General features: G+C 35.6%; 2 protein-coding genes across 2 annotated transcripts in view; one reads left to right on the top strand and one right to left on the bottom strand.

Moving 5' to 3' along the window:
- Positions 1-611: 611 nt before the first annotated feature.
- Positions 612-18,445, top strand: LOC147071586 (transmembrane protein 245). The gene is made up of 11 exons (XM_085948180.1): positions 612-1,078; positions 2,910-3,056; positions 6,061-6,289; positions 7,369-7,966; positions 9,960-10,131; positions 10,236-10,403; positions 11,748-11,934; positions 13,369-13,553; positions 15,012-15,243; positions 16,067-16,241; positions 17,653-18,445. Exons 1-11 carry the CDS (start codon positions 701-703, stop codon positions 17,849-17,851), a joined length of 2,670 nt encoding a protein of 889 aa, XP_085804306.1. The 5' UTR covers positions 612-700; the 3' UTR covers positions 17,852-18,445.
- Positions 15,619-19,913, bottom strand: part of beta-Man (beta-mannosidase) — a 43,824-nt gene continuing 39,529 nt past the window's right edge. Inside the window, exon 13 of the mRNA XM_085948179.1 lies at positions 15,619-16,223. The gene's annotated coding sequence lies outside the window, so the exon portion shown is untranslated. The remainder of the gene's footprint in view (positions 16,224-19,913) is intronic.

Raw genomic sequence — 19,913 nt, 5'->3', positions numbered from 1 at the left:
ACGTAAAAACTGGCTATTATCTTAATTTTGTCGCTATGTTTCAAAGCTGCCAAGTTAGAGAATATAAAATTTCTGTGGCTACCATTTCAATTAAAAAAACATCTTGGATTTATCAAGTACTATTTTAATATAAAAAATTTAGGAGGTATGAATTTATCTAAAGAACACCTTTCAACCTCTTTGGATGTGTGCAGTTTAAAATTTATTTTAATATACCTAACAGCCTTGAAAGGATTAATTTTTGGTCAGAGATATATTTTCTAAAAATATTTTATTTTGTCATTTATATGGCAACGTCATGAATGTGTCACAGCTAGGGCCGACATATTGAAAGAAAAGTATCAATAGCTGATATCGCTATTATACCGAAATAAAGTATTGACACCGGTATCATATCGGACGAAAGGTATCGATAACAAAGAATCAAAGTATCGATATGTATGTCTTGAAAGTATCAGTATCAAATGATACTTTTTTGAGAGAGATATTTTTTTGAAAAAAACTGTAAAATATTCGTATTGGCATCCAATGAAAGTATCTATACCGGTATTGGTATTGAAAGGAAAGTATTGATATTGGTTAAAAAGTATTGATACTTTTTTGACGGCTCTAGTTCCAGCTGTCATTGTGACGTTTGTCATGCTTTACGATGTTGTTCAATTCATTTTATTATTAAAGAGATTATAAACTATTTTTAAATATGCATAGTAGTCAAAATTTTGGGGCTAATTTAAACAGTTTTGTACATATAATAAGAGGCCTTCCACAGGGCCATGAAAAGCCTGTGAAGCATGCTCTTTACAATGCAGTCGCTTTGCTCTTGCTATTTATATGTTGTGCCGCAGGATACGCCCTGTTTTTGATATTAGAGCCGTTTTTCAAACCTCTTCTATGGGCATTGTTGGTAGGGTCTCTCTTGCACCCTATCAAATATTCGATAGCGGCAAAAATGAACAATTGGTTTTGTAAACTGGAAACGTCGAACACACCATTCATTTTAGGCACATTTATTATTCCTATAGACATTATCAACAATGTCTCAAAACTTATCGGAGAAGCAATACACAAATATTATAAGGTAATTATTTTCTACAATTTAGCGTTTTTAATGCATTTTAATTATATTATATTCACATGGGCAGGTAATTTTCACATGACCCTCAAAGATCACTTTGGCCAGATTGAATTTGCACTTGTCATGACTATAGTGGGCAGGAAAAGAGTGACGTAAAGTTCGACCCGGGGGAGGCAAATTCGCTGAAGCTGTAATTTTTTGGACCTATAATTAATACTTTGGACGCGGAAGACGCACACGGTGCGTAATGACCAGGCGGCCGATCGATGTAATTAACGTGCATTTTAAAGGGGGCAATTAAAATCTCATTATCTATTCAGCAGCGAAAGCGTTAAGACTGTATACCAGTGGCGAAGGGTGGAGGTAGGCTGTTAAGATCCGCCATAAATAGTGCACTCCAAATTTTGTTAGCCATACGAATTTGTTTTTATTCAAATTTATTTACAGATTACAAACAACATCTATAAATTCGAGGGCTTAGTGTCAAACAACACTATCTACAAAAGTGCAACTTTACAGGAGAGCCAAAAATCGTTATTTTAGATTCTTGTAACTCAACAAGGTTAATGTTTATTTAAAACCTAATGTTAATATTTTATAATTTATTGTGTATTGTACATTTATCTTGCTTATGATGATGTTAAAATTTATAGGGATAGTTTTAAAAAAATATGAAAATAAGGGTAACTTATGTAGTTAGCGTTAAACTTTACTGACGATTTAATAAGAAATTAGACAAGATTGACATAACGTTGTTTGACTATTATGTAGCCGTAAATGTAAAATAACGTTATCTCAAAAATAGATAACGTTGTCTGACTTTAAGCACTCGAATTGTAGTCTTGGTTCAATAAAAACAAATACGTACGACTAACAAAGTTTAATGTGCACTATTTATGGTGGATCTTAACAGTCTACCTCCATCCTTCGCTACTGCTATAATACTAGTGATTGATGCAAAATGATTCATAATACGTCGCCTACTCAAATGCACAAGTGGAAATGAACTATAAATTAAATTCAAAATTCAACGAATAATTCACAAAATCTGAGAATGTAACATTCTTTTATATTGAATACACATAATTTGATCGCCTTTTTTTTTTCGCCTCAAAGATATACCTTTTTGAAAAAAATACGACGACCAACGGAACTTGAACCCGTACACTGAATTTGAGCCAATGTGCTTTACTAATTAAGCTACGGGCGTCCTACTTAATTATGACAAAGTAGTTCTTACATGAAATGTTTATCAAATTGCAATAATGTTGGGTACCGAGCGGCATAAGCGTTGGACTATCACGCTGTGGGTCTGGCAAGTACACATATTGTTTTTCAGTTTGTGTGTGAGTCAGGGTATGGACCTAATAGGTTGAGCAAGTGGCTGACATCCATTTCTCGTAAAAAAACAAAATCTGTTAATACAAACCTCTACTCTGTGGAGGCCCATATGATCCTATTAGGATCGGACATGGTCAAAAAAAAAAAAAAAATCGATTTTTGTGTTTTAAATAAAGGTATTTAGAGCACTTAATTGAGTCTCTACAAGCAGAGGTTATATTATTAGAAAACTTTTTATGAGACAGTGGCGAAGTGTTCCTGTCTGTTGGAAGGAGGTAGACTGTGGCTAACCGAAAAAAAGTGTTTAGGCTCACTTACTCAGGTAGTTTATTTATGAACATAATGATATTATATTTATTTTAACCACATGACCACATGAAAAAATATTACAAATTTGCTGGACACGGAATTGAAACCTGCAACTTACGTCTGCCACTGTGAAACGACTATTCATTAAAATGTTATTTTGACTGTTATTTTTGTTTCCGTTTAGGTGGTCGGCTGCCTAATTCTATCAGTGCTTGGAGTTATCTGGTTCTACAATTGGTTTCCTTGGGAGTCCTTTGTTTTCGTATGGAACATAGCCAAATATCTTAACATATTTGTTGCTATGCTACTGAAAGTTTGCAACACTTATATTGTAAGTAACTTATAAATTTTTTATTTGCAGCGATAGAATCTCTATGGTTATAATAATGTTTCAGTTTATACACATATATTTGTAATGACAGCGGCGTAGTAGCAGTGAAACAATCACAGACACATCCAGGCGTTGATAAAATCACATAGATCTTGTGACTTCACCAGGAACCAGATGAGAAACCAGTGCCTTTCGCCCTGCCTGAATTTGGGCAATTTTTTCATTCACCAGATAAATGCATCATAGTGCATGCATAGCCTGTGCATTGCTTACTTAAAACCGGTTTCAAAATGACCATTTTTCGCTAACCTCAACACCAACACTTGTCACAGTGTTGAAAATGTATAATCGTACATTCTACTATAATTTTACGCCAAATAAGCCAAAACTATTATAACTTTGAAGGATTCAAAATGAGAAATGTTTTGTGTACTAAAGTTTTTTCAAAATACTATATTTTTTACATCTTTGTATTAAAATCAGCATTATAAAAATATGACAACACTGCTTCCCGTAAAAAATTTAAAACTATTTGACGTACAAGTGTAGACAGTCGACGGGGTGCGTAACACACTTTCAACCTAAAGCATGCGCAAAACTACTCGGTGTTATAACTAGATTTAAAAAGTTGAAGTGAACTGGAAGATTGAATGATCAAATATCGTCGCCGTAGATGTCAAGAGAGGTAAGCCACAAATTTGGCGAAAATGAGTAAAGTACACAAAAGCATTTTAAAATCATCAAAGATACAGTGGTCAATGGATTTAAGCCACAAAACTCTTTTGACTACATTTTTTGTACATTTCAATATTCAGTGGTCAAGAGATATAACACACATAACTTCTAAGATACGAGGGTGGGTCAATAATTCCTTAGAAAAAAGCATTAAAACAGTTTTTTTTTTTTTTTTATTTCTCAACATAATCTCCTTGGAGCTCAATACACTTGGTTAGACGTTTCTCAATTTTTTTTAAACCGTCAGAAAAATAAGTTTTCGGAAGGTCCTCAAAATAAGCATTTGTCCGATCGATGACTTCTTCATTTGAAAAAAAACGTTGTCCACTTAGCCATTTTTTTAAGTTTGGGAAAAGGAAAAAGTCACTGGGGGCTAAATCTGGCGAATACGGTGGGTGGTCGACCAATTCGAACTTCAATTCTTCACTTTTAGCCATTGATCGTAAACATGTGTGAACACGGGCATTGTCCTGATGAAAGAGGATTTTTTTCCTGTTTAAATGAGGCCGTTTTTCTTCAATTTTGTTTTTTAGCTGGTCCAATAAAGATGCATAATAATCCCCTGTTTTTCCTTTTTCCAAATAGTCAACGAAAATAATTCCACGTGCATCCCAAAATACAGTAGCCATAACCTTACCAGCTGATTTTACGGTTTTCGCCTTCTTTGGACATGGTTCGCCTTTCGCAATCCACTGCTTTGACTGTTCTTTCGTCTCGGGAGTATAGTGGTGTATCCATGTTTCATCTACAGTCACAAAGCGACGAAAAAATTCATCCGGATTGCGTTGCATGAGCGACAACAGGGCTTTAGAGGCCACTACCCTATTGCGTTTATTGTCGACTGTGAGCAAACGCGGCACCCATCTTGCAGAAATTTTTTTCATGCCCAATTTGTCATGTAAAATAGAAATGACGCTACCTTTTGAGATCCCTGTAACCTCAATTATCTCACTCAACTTTAATCTTCGGTCACTTAACACCATATCGTGGATTTTATTGATCATTTCTGGTGTAGTCACCTCTACAGGACGTCCTGAGCGTGGTTCATCCTTTGTTAATGTACGACCACGTTTAAATTCATTTAACCAGTTATAAATAGTTGCAAGTGAAGGAGCAGATGTGCCGTGAACTAAATCCAACTCATTTTTTATTTCCTTTGCTGTTAACCCTTTTATATTAAAATGTTTAATAACAGCTCTAAACTCAATTTTCTCCATTTTTGTAAACAAGCAATTTTTTTTTTTAAATGTACGAGAAACACACAACAACCCGACCAATCTGATTGAAACTTCGCAGCATACTGAATCGGTAGTGCCGCTGCATGAAAACAAACCGCTTACAGTACTAGTCGCGCCACCTGTCGTCTTTTCTAAGGACTTATTGACCCACCCTCGTACTATTATTTTTAGTTATTTGTACAAAATAATACAAAGATAACACCACAAAGTATATTCTATGTTGACAGTTTCACCGTTATATCTTAAAAACAAAAAAAGTTCTATAAAAAAATGTTACTTTTCTTTGTCACATAAAATCTTTGAGTGCCTGTTTCTCAACAATATGATTTTGTGGACTGGCTCCCTTGACATCTACGGCGACGATATAGACATTGATTTACACATTGAACTAAGATGGCCACATCACTATAAAGTCACATGTTATGTATTATTTTCGCTATAGTGTTATATTATAGTCCTTTTTGATAATATCTTGCAATTTCAATTTACGGCCTAATTTTTTTTCGATATATTGCCAAATAAAAATATCTTCGACAATTGAAAAAATATTGTGCCATAGGAATATTTGGTAAATGTGCCGCAGATGGCACTGGCTTTCTTTTTAAACCAAACCCAACCTAACCTAACCTACCCCAACCTAATATAACGTCATATAATCTTAGTGTGTGATAATAAATGCATCGAAATGTATGTAAAGCATCTGCGCCAACAGAAAAGGGTATTTAATATAGTTATTGTCTACATGGAATAAACTGTTTTCGTAAAAAAAAATATAAAAGCTCATGCGGGCATCTGCGGCATAATTACCAAATATTTTTTATGGTACGAATATGCATACAAAATAAACAATTGAGATGGAAATATTTGGACCAGATGCAGAACAATGATGAGTTATAACCAATAAATGACATGTGACAAGAACTACTCAGCCGGCAGTTCATCTTGAAGAAAAAGCGTTTCTAAGTCTAAAACAGCTTTATAATATACAGTGGGAACGTATATTATAAAATATTGTATTATTTTCTTTCTAGATCTCGACTCTTGCGATTGCATATTTCATAACGGTTCACATGATGTGGAATCCGGAGAGGGAATCGTTTTTCAGGAAGATGTCGCTGATTGTGTGGTTGTGTTGCAGTGGATATATAGCCCACATCAGTGGCCCATTCCAAACATTGACGTTTATAGCTCTACAAATTTTGGCAGTTCTTGGTTTTGCCGTGGAGGTTTTCGAAATATACAACTCGATGAAAAACGCCGGTAAGAATTTCATGTATTAATTAATTAATTTGCGTAAATATGTATTTTATCCACAGAGAGAGAAAAATGGTGGTTTTTAATTTAGAAACCAATTAAATGAATGGACTAAACAAGTGTACCATAGAACCAGGGAACTAAAATAATGGGAACTGAAATACCCAATGGGTAAGGCGATATCAGGTAACCGTCTCGGGTAAGGAATAATCCGAGTTAAACTTACACACGTGTCAAGAATACGTTGTACTTCGAATACTGAAAACTGCTCTCGGTTTATGCATTTACGCTCATTTAATGTTGGTGTATTACACACACTATTGCACGTGCATAATGCGTGCTTCATTTTTGTAGGACACTCACACATTCAAAAACCCTGCTTCAACGTGCGGCGTATTGAATATAGCCTATCGGTATTTTATTTATTATCTGTTGTGTGCATAGAACCTTGGTTATCCGGACCTCGATAGTCGAGATTTTTTTTGATAAAACAGTTTATACATAATTTAGAAACACCTCAAGATCATTCTTATCAGAAAAAATCTTGAAAAGAAAATACAAATACATTAAGAGTAAAACTTGGAGAGATCCTGACACTGACTAATATAAATAATCAAGGTATGCAGACGAAGGATAGATCCTTCTAGCACTGCAGCCATGACGAAATCACTTTGGAACGGTGTTAGTGCCATTTGAAAGTAACGATACCAACACCTAAATGAGTCACCTGCACTGCTACTAGAATCTGACACCTTTCTACCTATTATTCATACTTTGATTAAACCCCAAAAGCGATTTGCCAATATTAGCAAAATTTGTAAAGCTTTAGTTGCATGACTATTAGTTAATTTCACATTAATTAAGTAGGGCGAAGATAGCAAAATTGGTAAAGCACATTAGTGATATATTTTTTAAGGTGTTTCCAAATTACGTTACATTCTCAAATTTTATGAATTATTCGTTGAATAAAAAAAATTGTAATAGCAAATATCTAATAACAATACCCCGATTGCTTAGTTATGATTGATAAAACAGATGTCTTCTTCATATGTTACCTTAGGATTTCTTGTGGACTTTGGTTTTAGGTAAAGATATATCGATATTTGAAGCTGCAAAATGGACAATAATAAACAAGCAACATTCCCAGAAGTTTAAGGACTCTCTTGTCAGCGAAGAAATCAAGGAGGAAAATGTTTCCGTTGAAGAACCCAGTAAAGCTGAGTTCACTCATAGCCAATCTGTAGATGAGTTATCTCCTCCGCTGAGTAAAATACGTGAATTAGACGGTGTTGATGTACCGACGAGGGCTCGTGCAGCATTTAAGACAAGAACTCTTTCCTCTCTTCCGTTGTCATCTCTGGAGACCAGGTCCGCAATCGAAAGCCATATCGTGGCAGCTTTACAGAGAAAGGCTATGAGCTCCGATAAAAAGTCGGGTATGAAAGCTATCAGCAGTGTTGAAGTAGGTAATGAAGAGTTCGAGAGCACCCTCTGTTTTAAATTCCTGCTTTGGGCATGCGCCGCAATGCTGTTGTGGAAACACACTTGGATCTGGCCTCTAATTCTGATTGTGTTTGCCATATTTATCATAAAGACTGTTGGGAAATTTTTTGGAGTTTGGCTGTTTCTTGAAAAGTATCTGACGGATGCTGTGAACTATATTTCCACTTGGTGGAACGTAAGGTATGAATGATACAATTTTGCTACTGTTAATATTATGATAAATTAGATAAATGTATGGAAATTCTTATCTTTTCATTCATTGTTCACATTATTAAAACCCATTAAAGCAAATAGCTGCGAATTTGTAAATGCAGTAGACTCCCGATTATCCGGGCTAATGGTGGGTACAGGCGGCACGGATAAACGAAAAACATGGATAATCTGAACTATGATTTTCTCATTTTAAAATACTACATATCGTCTATGTAAGTTCAATACCGCGGAAGAACCATTTTTCAAAATGTAAGGAGGGAAAAAAACTTTTCAATTTCGTCAATAAAAAAGATAAATTTAAATGTAGTTTATTGTGTCTTCCTGTTTTATATTAGAAAATATATTTTTACTATCATATGCGTCTGTGCAAATTAATTGCCATAGGATTATTTTGTAAATCAGTTGGACGTTACGTGGTATTGCCGCAACTCTCCGCTCGTCCGCTGTATTGGATCTAGGGATATACGTGGTCTTGCTTGATTCTTTAGTATGGATAATTCATGCGCGGTATTGATTTTAACCGAAAGCAAGTATAGTCTATTGGTCAATTTCAAAATTTGAATGTACCAATCATTGCGGCTTGTGCCATTTAACTGAGAGTGCCAAAAATACGTATTTTGAACATATTGGCTCATACGCGGTATTAAACTTACATAGACCATAATATATAATATTATACATTTATATATCATACATAAAAGTATAATATCATAAAGACTTGTATTTCGGTTAAGTATTTCACCATGATTCCAAGAGATGGCAGTGTATGTACAATATATTAAATTATTTAAAACAATCGACTGGAGGTATAACAATGAGTACAGCATGTATACACGTCCATGTCCAGCCTTGCGTGCACGGAATTGTAGAGCTTGTGGCATACATCTGGTTAATTGTTTGAAAATGACTGGATTGTTTTATGAGTTTTTTGTATTACAACACTTGAAAACAATTCCACAACATTTTTGGTGTTGTTGAATTTGTAACAATAGCAAACATAATTATTTGAAACATGGCAGTTTGTTTTGGCAAATCGTTATAATGTAGGGATGGCATGCTGTCGCTATGTTGTGATTGTTCATCTAAACATTCTTAATTTAATAATGTTGATTCACTGTACTACGCAAGTTGTTTTACGCTTATGCAAGGTGTTTTTATTCCTGACAAACTTCATTATTTACTTTCGTATTTAATGCTTTTGCGATTTTATGTGATTGTTCTAATAAAGCTTGTACACGTGCATGGATTTACTAGCACCAATAGTTTGTAAATTCAACCTTCGCTCGCCAATCTCAAGCGTAAGTGAGACGCGTTGTTGTCATTGTATGGAGCTGTTTGATAGGTTGTGATAATTGGTAAACATCTAAATGCTCTGCGCGGTATAGTTCATAATTTTCCCAGCAGGTTCGCCACTATCGTTCTACTGCGCAGTCGCAGATATCGAGTTCCAATTATCGTGTAAAAATTCAGATGCTTCTGACCTTTTTTGATCAATGCAATTTGAACGATAATACATGTTTACATGTGCATTTTCTTGTTATGGCCGCGATAATATGTACTGTCAGCAGTGAATCTATGCACGTGTAAACGGGGTATAAGCCTTACACATATGATGAGGACTGAGAACAAAACGCCTTGCATTAATCTTTCAAGATTAACAGAAGTTCTTTTTTCAATGAACCTTCATTATTTAGATGAACATTATCACACAGAATCTTAAATAACAGTATGTAAGTAAGTAACGAAAGTAAAACACCATAAAAAGCCACCATTTTCTTTCGTATTTACAAAAAAATGTTGTTTATACAGAAAATGTTAATTTAATAGTTACCAGTTCAATCTAGCATAGCTAGAAAATGTTGTAAAGAAAGGTCATATAATTAAATATAGTGCAAACTCTTTCTAAATATACTTGCATATGTATCAAGATTCATAATAATTAATAAATTGTTTCTTTTAGATATTCTGCAATAATACCTGCTCACGCAAAAGGCATATTTAAAATTATGAATAAGGTAGAAACCAGTTTTATCGAGGCAGCTAAAGCATCGATCGATTCCGTGTCCACAGTGCTCGTCATCGTAGGGCTTATATTATTTCTCACATGTGCCCCCATATTCATGGGTGTCCAGGTTTGTAATACTTTCAATGTTAAAGCTCTGCTGAGCATTTTTTTAAAATAATTGATTATCAATGATTTGATCATATTCAACAATAATACATTTTGGACTTGTAGATATACTCTGAGGGAATCACAGTTGTTCAACTCACGGGCAGCTTGATTAACAGGACAATTGTGAACAATCCCGAAATGCGGCAGCTACTACCTCCGGGTTGGGATGATACTGTTGATTCTCTGCTTGACAATGCCTACATATACGGCAGAGAAGGCCTCTCTAACGCTGTAAGTTGAAATTTAATTATTGTTACGTTACCAAGTTGAGAATTATGATTTTTCACATGAGTCTGTTGTCTGTTAAATGCTTTTGTTACTTCATTCTGTGATTACGTTAACTTTTTTGTAGAATTTAGAACTTTTTGAAAATTTTGTAGAATTAGGCACTGGTTATTTTTGCAATTGTCAAATAGTACATAATAATTTTACTTTAATACCTACTCAATTATTTAACTTTAATTTTCGTCGCTCTTTTAACGCCTGTACACGTGCATGAATTTACGGGCAGCAATAGTGAGTATTTTAAACTATCGTGACATTGTTTACGACTGTTTACACGCAAAAGTACTGACTTTCTCTCCAATTCATTCTTTAAGAGTGAGTGAGACGCGATGTTGTCATTTAATGATACTATTTCGTACTATTTGACAGGTAGTGAAAATCAGTCAACCTGAAAATTCGTTCATAGTTTATATTTTTGCCGGCAGGTTCGCCACTATCGTTCTACTGCGCAGGCGCAGATTGAAAAAATCCTATTGTCGTATGAAAATTCAGAAGCTTCCAAACTTTTTTGATTTATGCATGCAATCTTGCCAACTGCAGGATAATACATGTTTACCCATACATTTTCTTTTTATGGCCACGATAATACTTACCGTCAACAGTAAATCCATGCACGTGTAAACAGGATATTATGGTCCATGGAAGCCATACTGATGCACTGAATTTTGCTATACGTCATACTCCAGCAGTAACCTACCCTCCTTACTATAATTTTTGGCACTGAAACTCTTGATGGGTCTTGGCATTCTCCAAAATCATTCTCTATCCTTGCTGATCCAGTATCTCCACTTTCCAACTGCCCATAGTGTATTCCAGCCATCTCGGTTTTGTTTGTCCTGGCCCTCAGAGGATGCATACATAGCATATCTTGCTGTTAGGCCTCGTAGTCCAATGCGTAAGGTACTGGCTTTTCATCCAAAGGCTTTGGATTTGATTACTGGTGAGGTTGCAATACGTTAATGTGATTTTTATCGAAGCCGGGTATTTCTGTGATTATTTCACTGCTGCTACTACGCCACAGAGCCTGTTAGTGTTAAAATGGAGAAACAAAAAAAGGAAAGAAGAGCAACTCCTCTCCCATTATATGTACGTGACCGATCTAGCGCACTCTGCCCATATTATTGCCGTCGTAGATATGGTTTTAAATATTGCAACACTAAATAATATAATTGGTGAAACAGTGCAGTGTAAAAGTGTAAAAGCAGTGTAAGGAATAATATGTTTAACTTATAAAACACTTTATGGCTGTTGCAATTGGTTTGGAGGTTTATCTTACTATTATTTTTTTAGATTAAAGGTGTTTTGAAAGATACTGATTCGGAGAAGAGCGCAAAACTGGAGAAGCAATTGTTGGAGTTATGGGATCGAATTTATCAAACATGGATGTCGGACAGCAACACGATGGGGCCACAGGTCAACGCTGCGGCAATAGAACAATCGTGGAGGTCATTCATGGATGACATCACCAAAACGCCCGGTACATACTATTCTTTAATTTCCGATTCAATATCTACTATCTAGTTTTAAGTTGACAATTTGAAACAACATACTTACGTATTGTAATCTATGGTAAAAGCAAAGAAATAAAAATATATAAAATGGCTGTATAAGCACACGTGTATTCGAACATATCAATTACAGAGAAAGTTTTGCAGAACATGATATACTTTCCCGTACTGAGTGAAAGTTTCAAAATACTCACTCTGTAACAATGGAAAAGTTATATTTGATAACGGCCACCAGCAAGTCTAGTCGGTTATCACTTCAGCACGTTTCCGTTATTTTCATTGGTCCAAATTAACATGGAAGGTATTCTATAAACAAAACAGTTATGGGCGGCTATCTCTAATTCATAATACGGCGAAAATTTAGGTTAGTAAACATACCAGTCAAATTCGGATATGTTCATATGCTGCCGAACCCAAGCGGATAAGATTCGGTCTTATCGTCTAAACAGATAAAGCCGAACCAGCGCCATCTAGTCGGTAATGAGCCAAACACAAGAATTTTGTATTGACACATTAGACATATCAACATAAGCTACAATTTTATTAGTCATGTCATTGCTCTTGCAGTACAATAGTCGAATCTTGCTTCTCAACTCTCAATATGTAAAATTGATGTACTCTGTCACATTCTCAATGTTAGCACGGCCAAGAAAAGGGCTGTTAAAAGATATCACCTTTTGACAGTTCAGACGGTTAACTTTTTTGCATAATTAATCGCCAGAATACATTTTTCACAATCAACTCTTTTTGGATATTAAGTGATATGTTAGAATAGGCCTGCAGACGGACAAGATGCATTTTGAAAGTGGACGATGTTTTTCAACCGTTATACTGACTGGTTTTTGGATTTTTTTATAGAATAATGAATAAGGAATAAGATTGCATATTCAGTTCATTTTTGGTTAAAACTGGACTAGATGATTTTTGGAAATGGGCGACTCAATATATACTTAGCTAAACAGTTTATATGGCGACAAATTATTTAATTATTGATGCTAAAAATACACACAAGTACAAACTACATCATGGTCTAGAAAATGTAAAAGACAGGAACTGATGTATGTTCCAAAATGTGACGGCATTATTGTTTCACATCCTAGTAGTGCTTTATTTTATATATTTTAACTTATTCACGTGAACAGATAAATACATATTACCGCGAAATTGGATAAAACACAAATCGTTCAGAGGTAGTTCTGGTGTCTTCATCTTTGAAAATACCTCTTAGCTGGGAGGAGAGGCATGTGCGAGACGCGTCAGAAAGATATGGATTATTGTGAAATAAAAACACAGAAACTTATAATTTGTAATGTTTGTTTCGTGTAAATATATTTGAAATTTTGAATAGAATACCTGTACATGGATCGCAAGTAAATATTATTAGAATGCAAAAATTTTCGCAGAAATGTTCAACACGAGCGGCCTGGTGAATTTTGCAAAACAGAATATTGGGACCCTATTGGCACTCCTGGATTCGCTGTGGTCGCTTCTGAAAGGAAACATAACCCTGGTTCTCGGCTCGGTGTCGGCTATCACATCTGTTTTGCTCGGAGGAAGTACGGCTGTGTTAAATTTTGTCTTAGGCTTGGTACGTTTGCATTCCTTTTTATTTACATTAAGTATTATTATCATGCGGCTAAATGCTTAATCATAATACACTATAACCCCTATTTTACGTTTTTTAAGGGAATGAAAAAAAAACCTAATTGGAGGAAAATGTAAAAGGGGAGTATTGAAAAAAAGAACATTTAAATTTTATGTTTCTAAAAAAATAACGTTTTATTAAAAAACAACATTCAATTTAAATTTTTTATTTTTTATTAAAAAAATCATGTATATTAGTTTGTTGCATTTTTGTTTTTTTGTTATGTAATTCTCTTTCAAGACTATATAAACATTTAAAAGTGTCATCTTGGATATCAGCAAAGCTTGTAAAGTAGGTTTTTAAACCCTCGATGAACCTCATTAAATATCCGATAAACCGCGAACTTGTAACTTGTAAGACTGATGACAGAATAATGACAGACGGAGTATATACAAAACACAAACACAATGCCAAAAGAAAAGATGGCGACGAATCACCTTGTTTTGCGCCGAACTTGGGCCAATCACAGCGCCGCTCGCCGACGAATCACCGTGCGCTGTTCTAAAGACACGGAGTTTTCCCTCCAAACACCTTACGCCGTTCGAATGTCACGACCCAATCATTGTCAAGCGCGCGTAACTCGCATATTTTGAATATTTCCGACGTAAATCACGGGAAAGAAAAACGTAAATGCGGGTATTGAATGTACTGAAATACATTGGAACTAAAAAAATTACACGCAGGGCATTGAATGTACTGAAATACATTGGAACTAAAAAAATGACACGCAATTGCCGGGAAAACGTGAATTCCGGGCACGTAAAAACGAGGTTATACTGTATGTATGTAACTATTTGATTTTCGGCACCATAATAATCAGCTCTTCAACATAGTGCCAGAAAATTACATAGCATACTGCTGTTCACTTATTGAAGACATTACATATCTACTGAGTTGAAATCGTGTATGACTTCGTTTTCCTCCATTTCCTTGCCAGAATAGACCAGTCACCGATCTGTACCTTTCTTACAAAATTCAATGTGGAATGGGAGATGAGGTAACAGTGCCTAGTTTCATTCCGACATTTGAGAAACTGTATGGTGAACAACAAACAAGCTCACCCATCCCACCGATTGGTATTTTTTAGTCCATTGTGTAACAAAAAATATTGAGATATAAATCAGAAAATGAAATCGCAAAACTAGCCACATAACAAGTCATCGGAGCCAACAAAGCATCAAATATGCAACAGCCTATAATTCGAAGGTGCGAGGCTCAATCGGTACAATTGCACTAAGACCGGGCCTGGACGTATGGCTCAAAGTCCTCGTGGAATGCATACAAGTTGCTTGATTCCATGCAGATCTTAATCTCACCACACTCGCAAAGCGGGGACTCTTTTAAGCCCCATGTATGCATCATATAAGTAACAATACTGATTGGCACAACGGTTTATTTCAGGTTGTATTCTTCACCACATTATTCTACTTGCTTAATTCGAGTTCAGCACTATACAAACCCATTGAATTGATATCTGACCTTTCGCCCAATAATGGATCTCGGTTTGGTCTGGCATTGACTGACGCAGTGAACGGAGTTTTCAAAGCAACCCTAAAGATGGCCATATTCTACGGACTGTGGACATGGCTGATTCATAATCTATTCGGAGCGAAAATCGTTTACCTGCCTTCAGGTTTGTAATAATGCATTTTGTTACATCACTTATTACCCGCTGTGTAGTCCTCATTATAAATTAATAAGAATAAGAGTCCCATTTGCTAGAAACATGCAAAGAAAGAACCAACTTTGATAATTATACACTAGGTCAGGAACGGCAAACTCTTAGACCAAAGGAGTCAAAATTATGGTTCATATTTAATATGAGTAGCAAAACGGTTTAAAAAAAAGTGAGAGCCATACTTAACCTTTTTACTTTCCGGTAGGTGTATGTATGGTGGTTGGTACCTTGCACGCCGCGAATTTTATTGCAAAAATAAAATCAATTTACGTTCAAGCGCCCAATAATTTCATTTAATACTTTATTTATTTATTTATTTGTTTCTTTGTTAAACACCATAACAGGCCCAATTACAGAGGCAAAACTCCCAGGCTTGAGGAATTTACATATTAGATTATGTAAATATTTTTTGACCTCACCTAGGATCGAACCCGTAGCTCCCAGATGGAAGGCCAGCACCTTAGGCACTGCACCACGAGAGCCGCTGTATAGCAAATAATAACCAACTGTAGTCATTTGCACAATTTGCGGTTCTCGAGTATAATGTTAAATGCTTGCTAAAAATATTTTTCAAGTTGTAATATAGGTGGGTACTTAATTGTTTTATCATTACCAATTTTATAATTATTCTCTTTGTCACTATTAAATAGGTATTATTAATTAACAAAAATTATCAAAATTACAGTCATTTTTAATCAAATACACAACTTCGCAAAGCAAAATTGCCATTGCTTCGGCAGGTTGGATAATATTTTTCTCTGTTTCTTCCAATTATTAGCTCTGGCTGCCATCTTGGCTGCTGTTCCGTTCCTGGGGACATATTTGGCGTGCATTCCAGCTGTTCTGGACTTGTGGTTGGCACAAGGCAGTCCATTCCTGGCTATTCTCTTGGCTGTGTGTCAATTTGCACCCGCATCGTATGTAGACACCATTATCTACAAGGAAATCAAGAAGTGAGTTGAACAGACTATTTTTATACAGTGTCCATATGAATAAATCTATAATTGGTTGGTATTAAGCAGAAAGGAACCATCCCATTTTGTTTAAAAAATATGAAAAGATAGATAATTTGTTATCTTGTAACAAATTGCATTTATTCTTTTTCTTTCTATATAAGTTGTTTAAAAATATTACCATCTGTTTTTGAATATTGTGTCATATTATATACCCGAGTAAATATTAGGTACTTTTGTTCAATCTAAATTTTATCACTTTCACCCTCTCTATAGGTATACATATAATAGTTATTATATACTTTTGCAACCATGCTGACCTAGTTGGTAAAGAAGCTGTCTTTTTATAAATACGAAGCCACAGTTTGTCAAAAAGATGTTGTTTTTTAATGTGCATTTGATACAGTGCAATAACTCAATGGGTTGAGCGAATGTCGAGCAACTATTTCTCGAAAAAAAACTGCTGTTAATATAACCCGATGGCGATGGCCGAGCAGCTTACGCGTCGGCTTATAATGTCGTGGGTCCCAGGTTCGAATCCTGGATCCAGAAAATACAAATTTTGTTTTTCAATTTCAGTCAGGAGTCAAAATATGGACCTAATAGGTTGAGCAAGTGGCTAACATCCATTTCTTGTAAAAACAAAAGTCAGTTGATACAATCCTCCACTCTGTGGAAGCCTATATCATCGGTGTTTTGTAAAAAAGGCGAATCAACCATTTTGGCGAAATCGAGATTTTAATGAAAATACAATATGTGCCCCACTAGCTTTGTTGTGTAAACACGGCAAATTTGTATCTCCACAGGAAAGTACTTAAAAACGATAATCGACTAAAATTAAATTAATTAAAATTACAAAATAAAAAGCGAATGTGACATATTAGGCCTTTTAAAATATTATATAATAATGCCTATTATAATGTCAGTATTCTTTCTAAGCTTTATTATGAACTTGTTAGATATTTATAATCATCCACAGGTCATAAACAAATAAATGTCAATAGTTAAAAATCCTCCTCCTGTAAAATAGCATTTTGGTCGATTCGCCCTTTTTACAAAACACCGACGATATGATCTTGTTAGGATCGGATATGGTCTAATGAATAATATAACCCCCACTCTGTGGAGCCCCATGCACTCTGCTTAAAAGCAAAATGGTGATTTTAATGTATTATTAATAGATTAATCACCATTGTCTTTTCTGAGCAGGGCATATGGGTCTCCATAGAGTGAAGGTTATCGTAACAGTTGTTGCAGTTCCAACGACTAATAGTTGTTAACCATTCACGCAACCCATTGAGTCTTACAACAATAAGTGACTTTAGTAGCAGAGGTATTGATTGGATGTTATAAAAAAATCAGTTTATCTTCTGTTTGGTCTTTCCCATATTGATTGTAATATTTTTTCCAGCGGTGGTCATCCTTATTTTACTGGCCTCGCCATCGCCGGCGGAATATTCTGTCTCGGAGCTGAGGGCGCCATCTTTGGGCCGTTACTCCTCTGCTGTCTGCTGGTCGCTTTGAACTTATCTTCGAGTCTTTTCACCGAAACTCCAATGGAAGAGCCGTCTACGCCTATTCAAACGAGGCTAGGTTTGCAGAACCAGTAATGGTATTTCACTAACCGAGGCTAAACATTGAAAATGTTTATTTCACTTCGAAGCTTTTGGACTTACGTCACTTTCTGATTTCATTTGAAATATAATTTACAAGTTTTTCACACCAATCTTTTCAAGAAATTCAGCATTTATATGCTTGACAATTTTGACATCTAACTATCACTTGATATTCACCATGTACATAAAAATTATTTAATTTTTTTTTCTTTTTCGACCATGTCCGATCCTAATAAGATCATATGGGCCTCCACAGAGTGGTATGTATTAACAGTTTTTTTTATTGTTTTACAAGAAATGGATGTCAGCCACTTGCTCAACCTACTAGGTCCGTACTCTGACTCATACACAAATTGAAAAACAATATGCGTGCTTGTCAGACCCAGGATTCAAACCTGGGACCCATGACGCTATAGGCCGACGCTTAAGCCGCGCAGCCATCATGGGTAAATTATTTAATATGAATATTATATTAACAGTAATAACGCATTGGCTTTTTTTATTAACCCTTATGCCGTGTTCTCATGTACATACTGTTGAATGACAAAAGTCACTCAACCTACTATGTCCATACTCTGACTCATACACAAATTGAAAAAATAATATAACAATAGGAAATAATAGGATAACATCATCATCAGGGGCGCGACAACCCGGTGTGGGTTCTGGCCTCCTCCAACAGCTCCCTCCACCTGTCCCTATCCAGTGTGGCCGCTTTCCAATTTGGTACCCCCAGAATACGGCAGTCACTGGCAGCTCCATCCAACCAGCGAATCTTTGGCCTCCCTCTTCTTCTACGTCCTATTGGATTGCTGGACATCACTCTCTTTGCCGGTTCATTGTCATTCATACGGTGCACATGACCTAGCCATCGCAGTCTCCCAATCTTAATTGATTGAACTGCGCTGCAATCTTTGTAAAGCCCGTAGAGCTCAGCATTATATCTTCTCCTCCAATTGGTGCCATCCTTGATCGGTCCATATATATACGGCGGAGAATTTTTCTTTCAAAGATGTTGACGGCTCGTTCATTTCGCAGAGTTAATGTCCAGGTTTCCGATGCGTAGGTGAGCACTGGCTTTACAAGTGTCATGTAAAGAGTGCTTTTAGTTCGGCGAAATAGTATGCGGGACTTAAAATGTCTTAACAGGCCAAAGTAGCATTTATTCGCAGACATGATTCTCTTGTTGATTTCTTCTGTAATATCATTATGTCGAGTTACAAGAGATCCAAGGTATATGAAACTGTCGACCGTATCAAACTTGTATGCACCAATATCTAACTTTGGTACGATTTCTCGTGGTGTGAGATAGACAGGCATGTATTTAGTTTTTGCCTCGTTTATTTGTAAACCCATTCTTTTGGCAGAGGCTTCTAGTGCTGTGAATGCCTTTTTCAGCGCCAATTCTGATATGGCAATGATGTCGATATCATCGGCATACGCCAGCAGCTGCACAGGCTTAGTAAATATTGTGCCGCTGCCACGGGCATCAATCTTTGCATCCCGTATCGCCTTTTCTAGCGCAATATTGAAAAGAAGGCATGCCAGAGCGTCACCTTGTCTGAGGCCATTCAGTGATATAAATGGCTCGGATATTTCCATATAGGATAACAATAGGAAGATAAACAATAGGAAACAAGGATTCGAACCTGGAACCCACGACGTTATAGGCTGACGCTTAGCCGCACGGCCATCGTGGGTGTATTATGTAAGATTTCATAGATGTCTATATATCGAACTGAAAATCTAAAATAATCAACCAACGTGACATTTACATTTGTGATGTTCTTCAAAATTTCTTATGATACTAATAATATAATGGATTAACTCAATCTACAAACACAATTTTTGATAGAAATATTTTTTATGTACATCTGTGATGAATACCAAGTGATCATAGATAAATTTAATTAAACCTTCGTGCTAATTTTATATTAATTATATAGAAGCTTCAAAAGCAAAATGTTTTAGATATTAATAAAATAGAGTACAATAGCTTCATACACAATATTACCACATGAAATCTTATGAAGCTATTATTTTTAATAATCACAAA

Source organism: Rhyacophila brunnea, unplaced genomic scaffold (genome assembly GCF_057557595.1).
Source record: "Rhyacophila brunnea isolate RB1 unplaced genomic scaffold, BYU_Rbru_1.0 scaffold_20, whole genome shotgun sequence".
Lineage (NCBI taxonomy): Eukaryota > Metazoa > Arthropoda > Insecta > Trichoptera > Rhyacophilidae > Rhyacophila > Rhyacophila brunnea.
This window is presented reverse-complemented; position numbering and strand designations above follow the sequence as displayed.

Coding starts and splice junctions, on each gene's coding strand:
- LOC147071586 (XM_085948180.1), top strand. CDS start 701: ATGCATAGTAGTCAAAATTTTGGGGCTAATTTAAACAGTTTTGTACAT. Junction 11,935..13,368: donor TGACATCACCAAAACGCCCG/GTACATACTATT, acceptor AAATTTTCGCAG/AAATGTTCAACACGAGCGGC. Junction 15,244..16,066: donor AATCGTTTACCTGCCTTCAG/GTTTGTAATAAT, acceptor TCCAATTATTAG/CTCTGGCTGCCATCTTGGCT.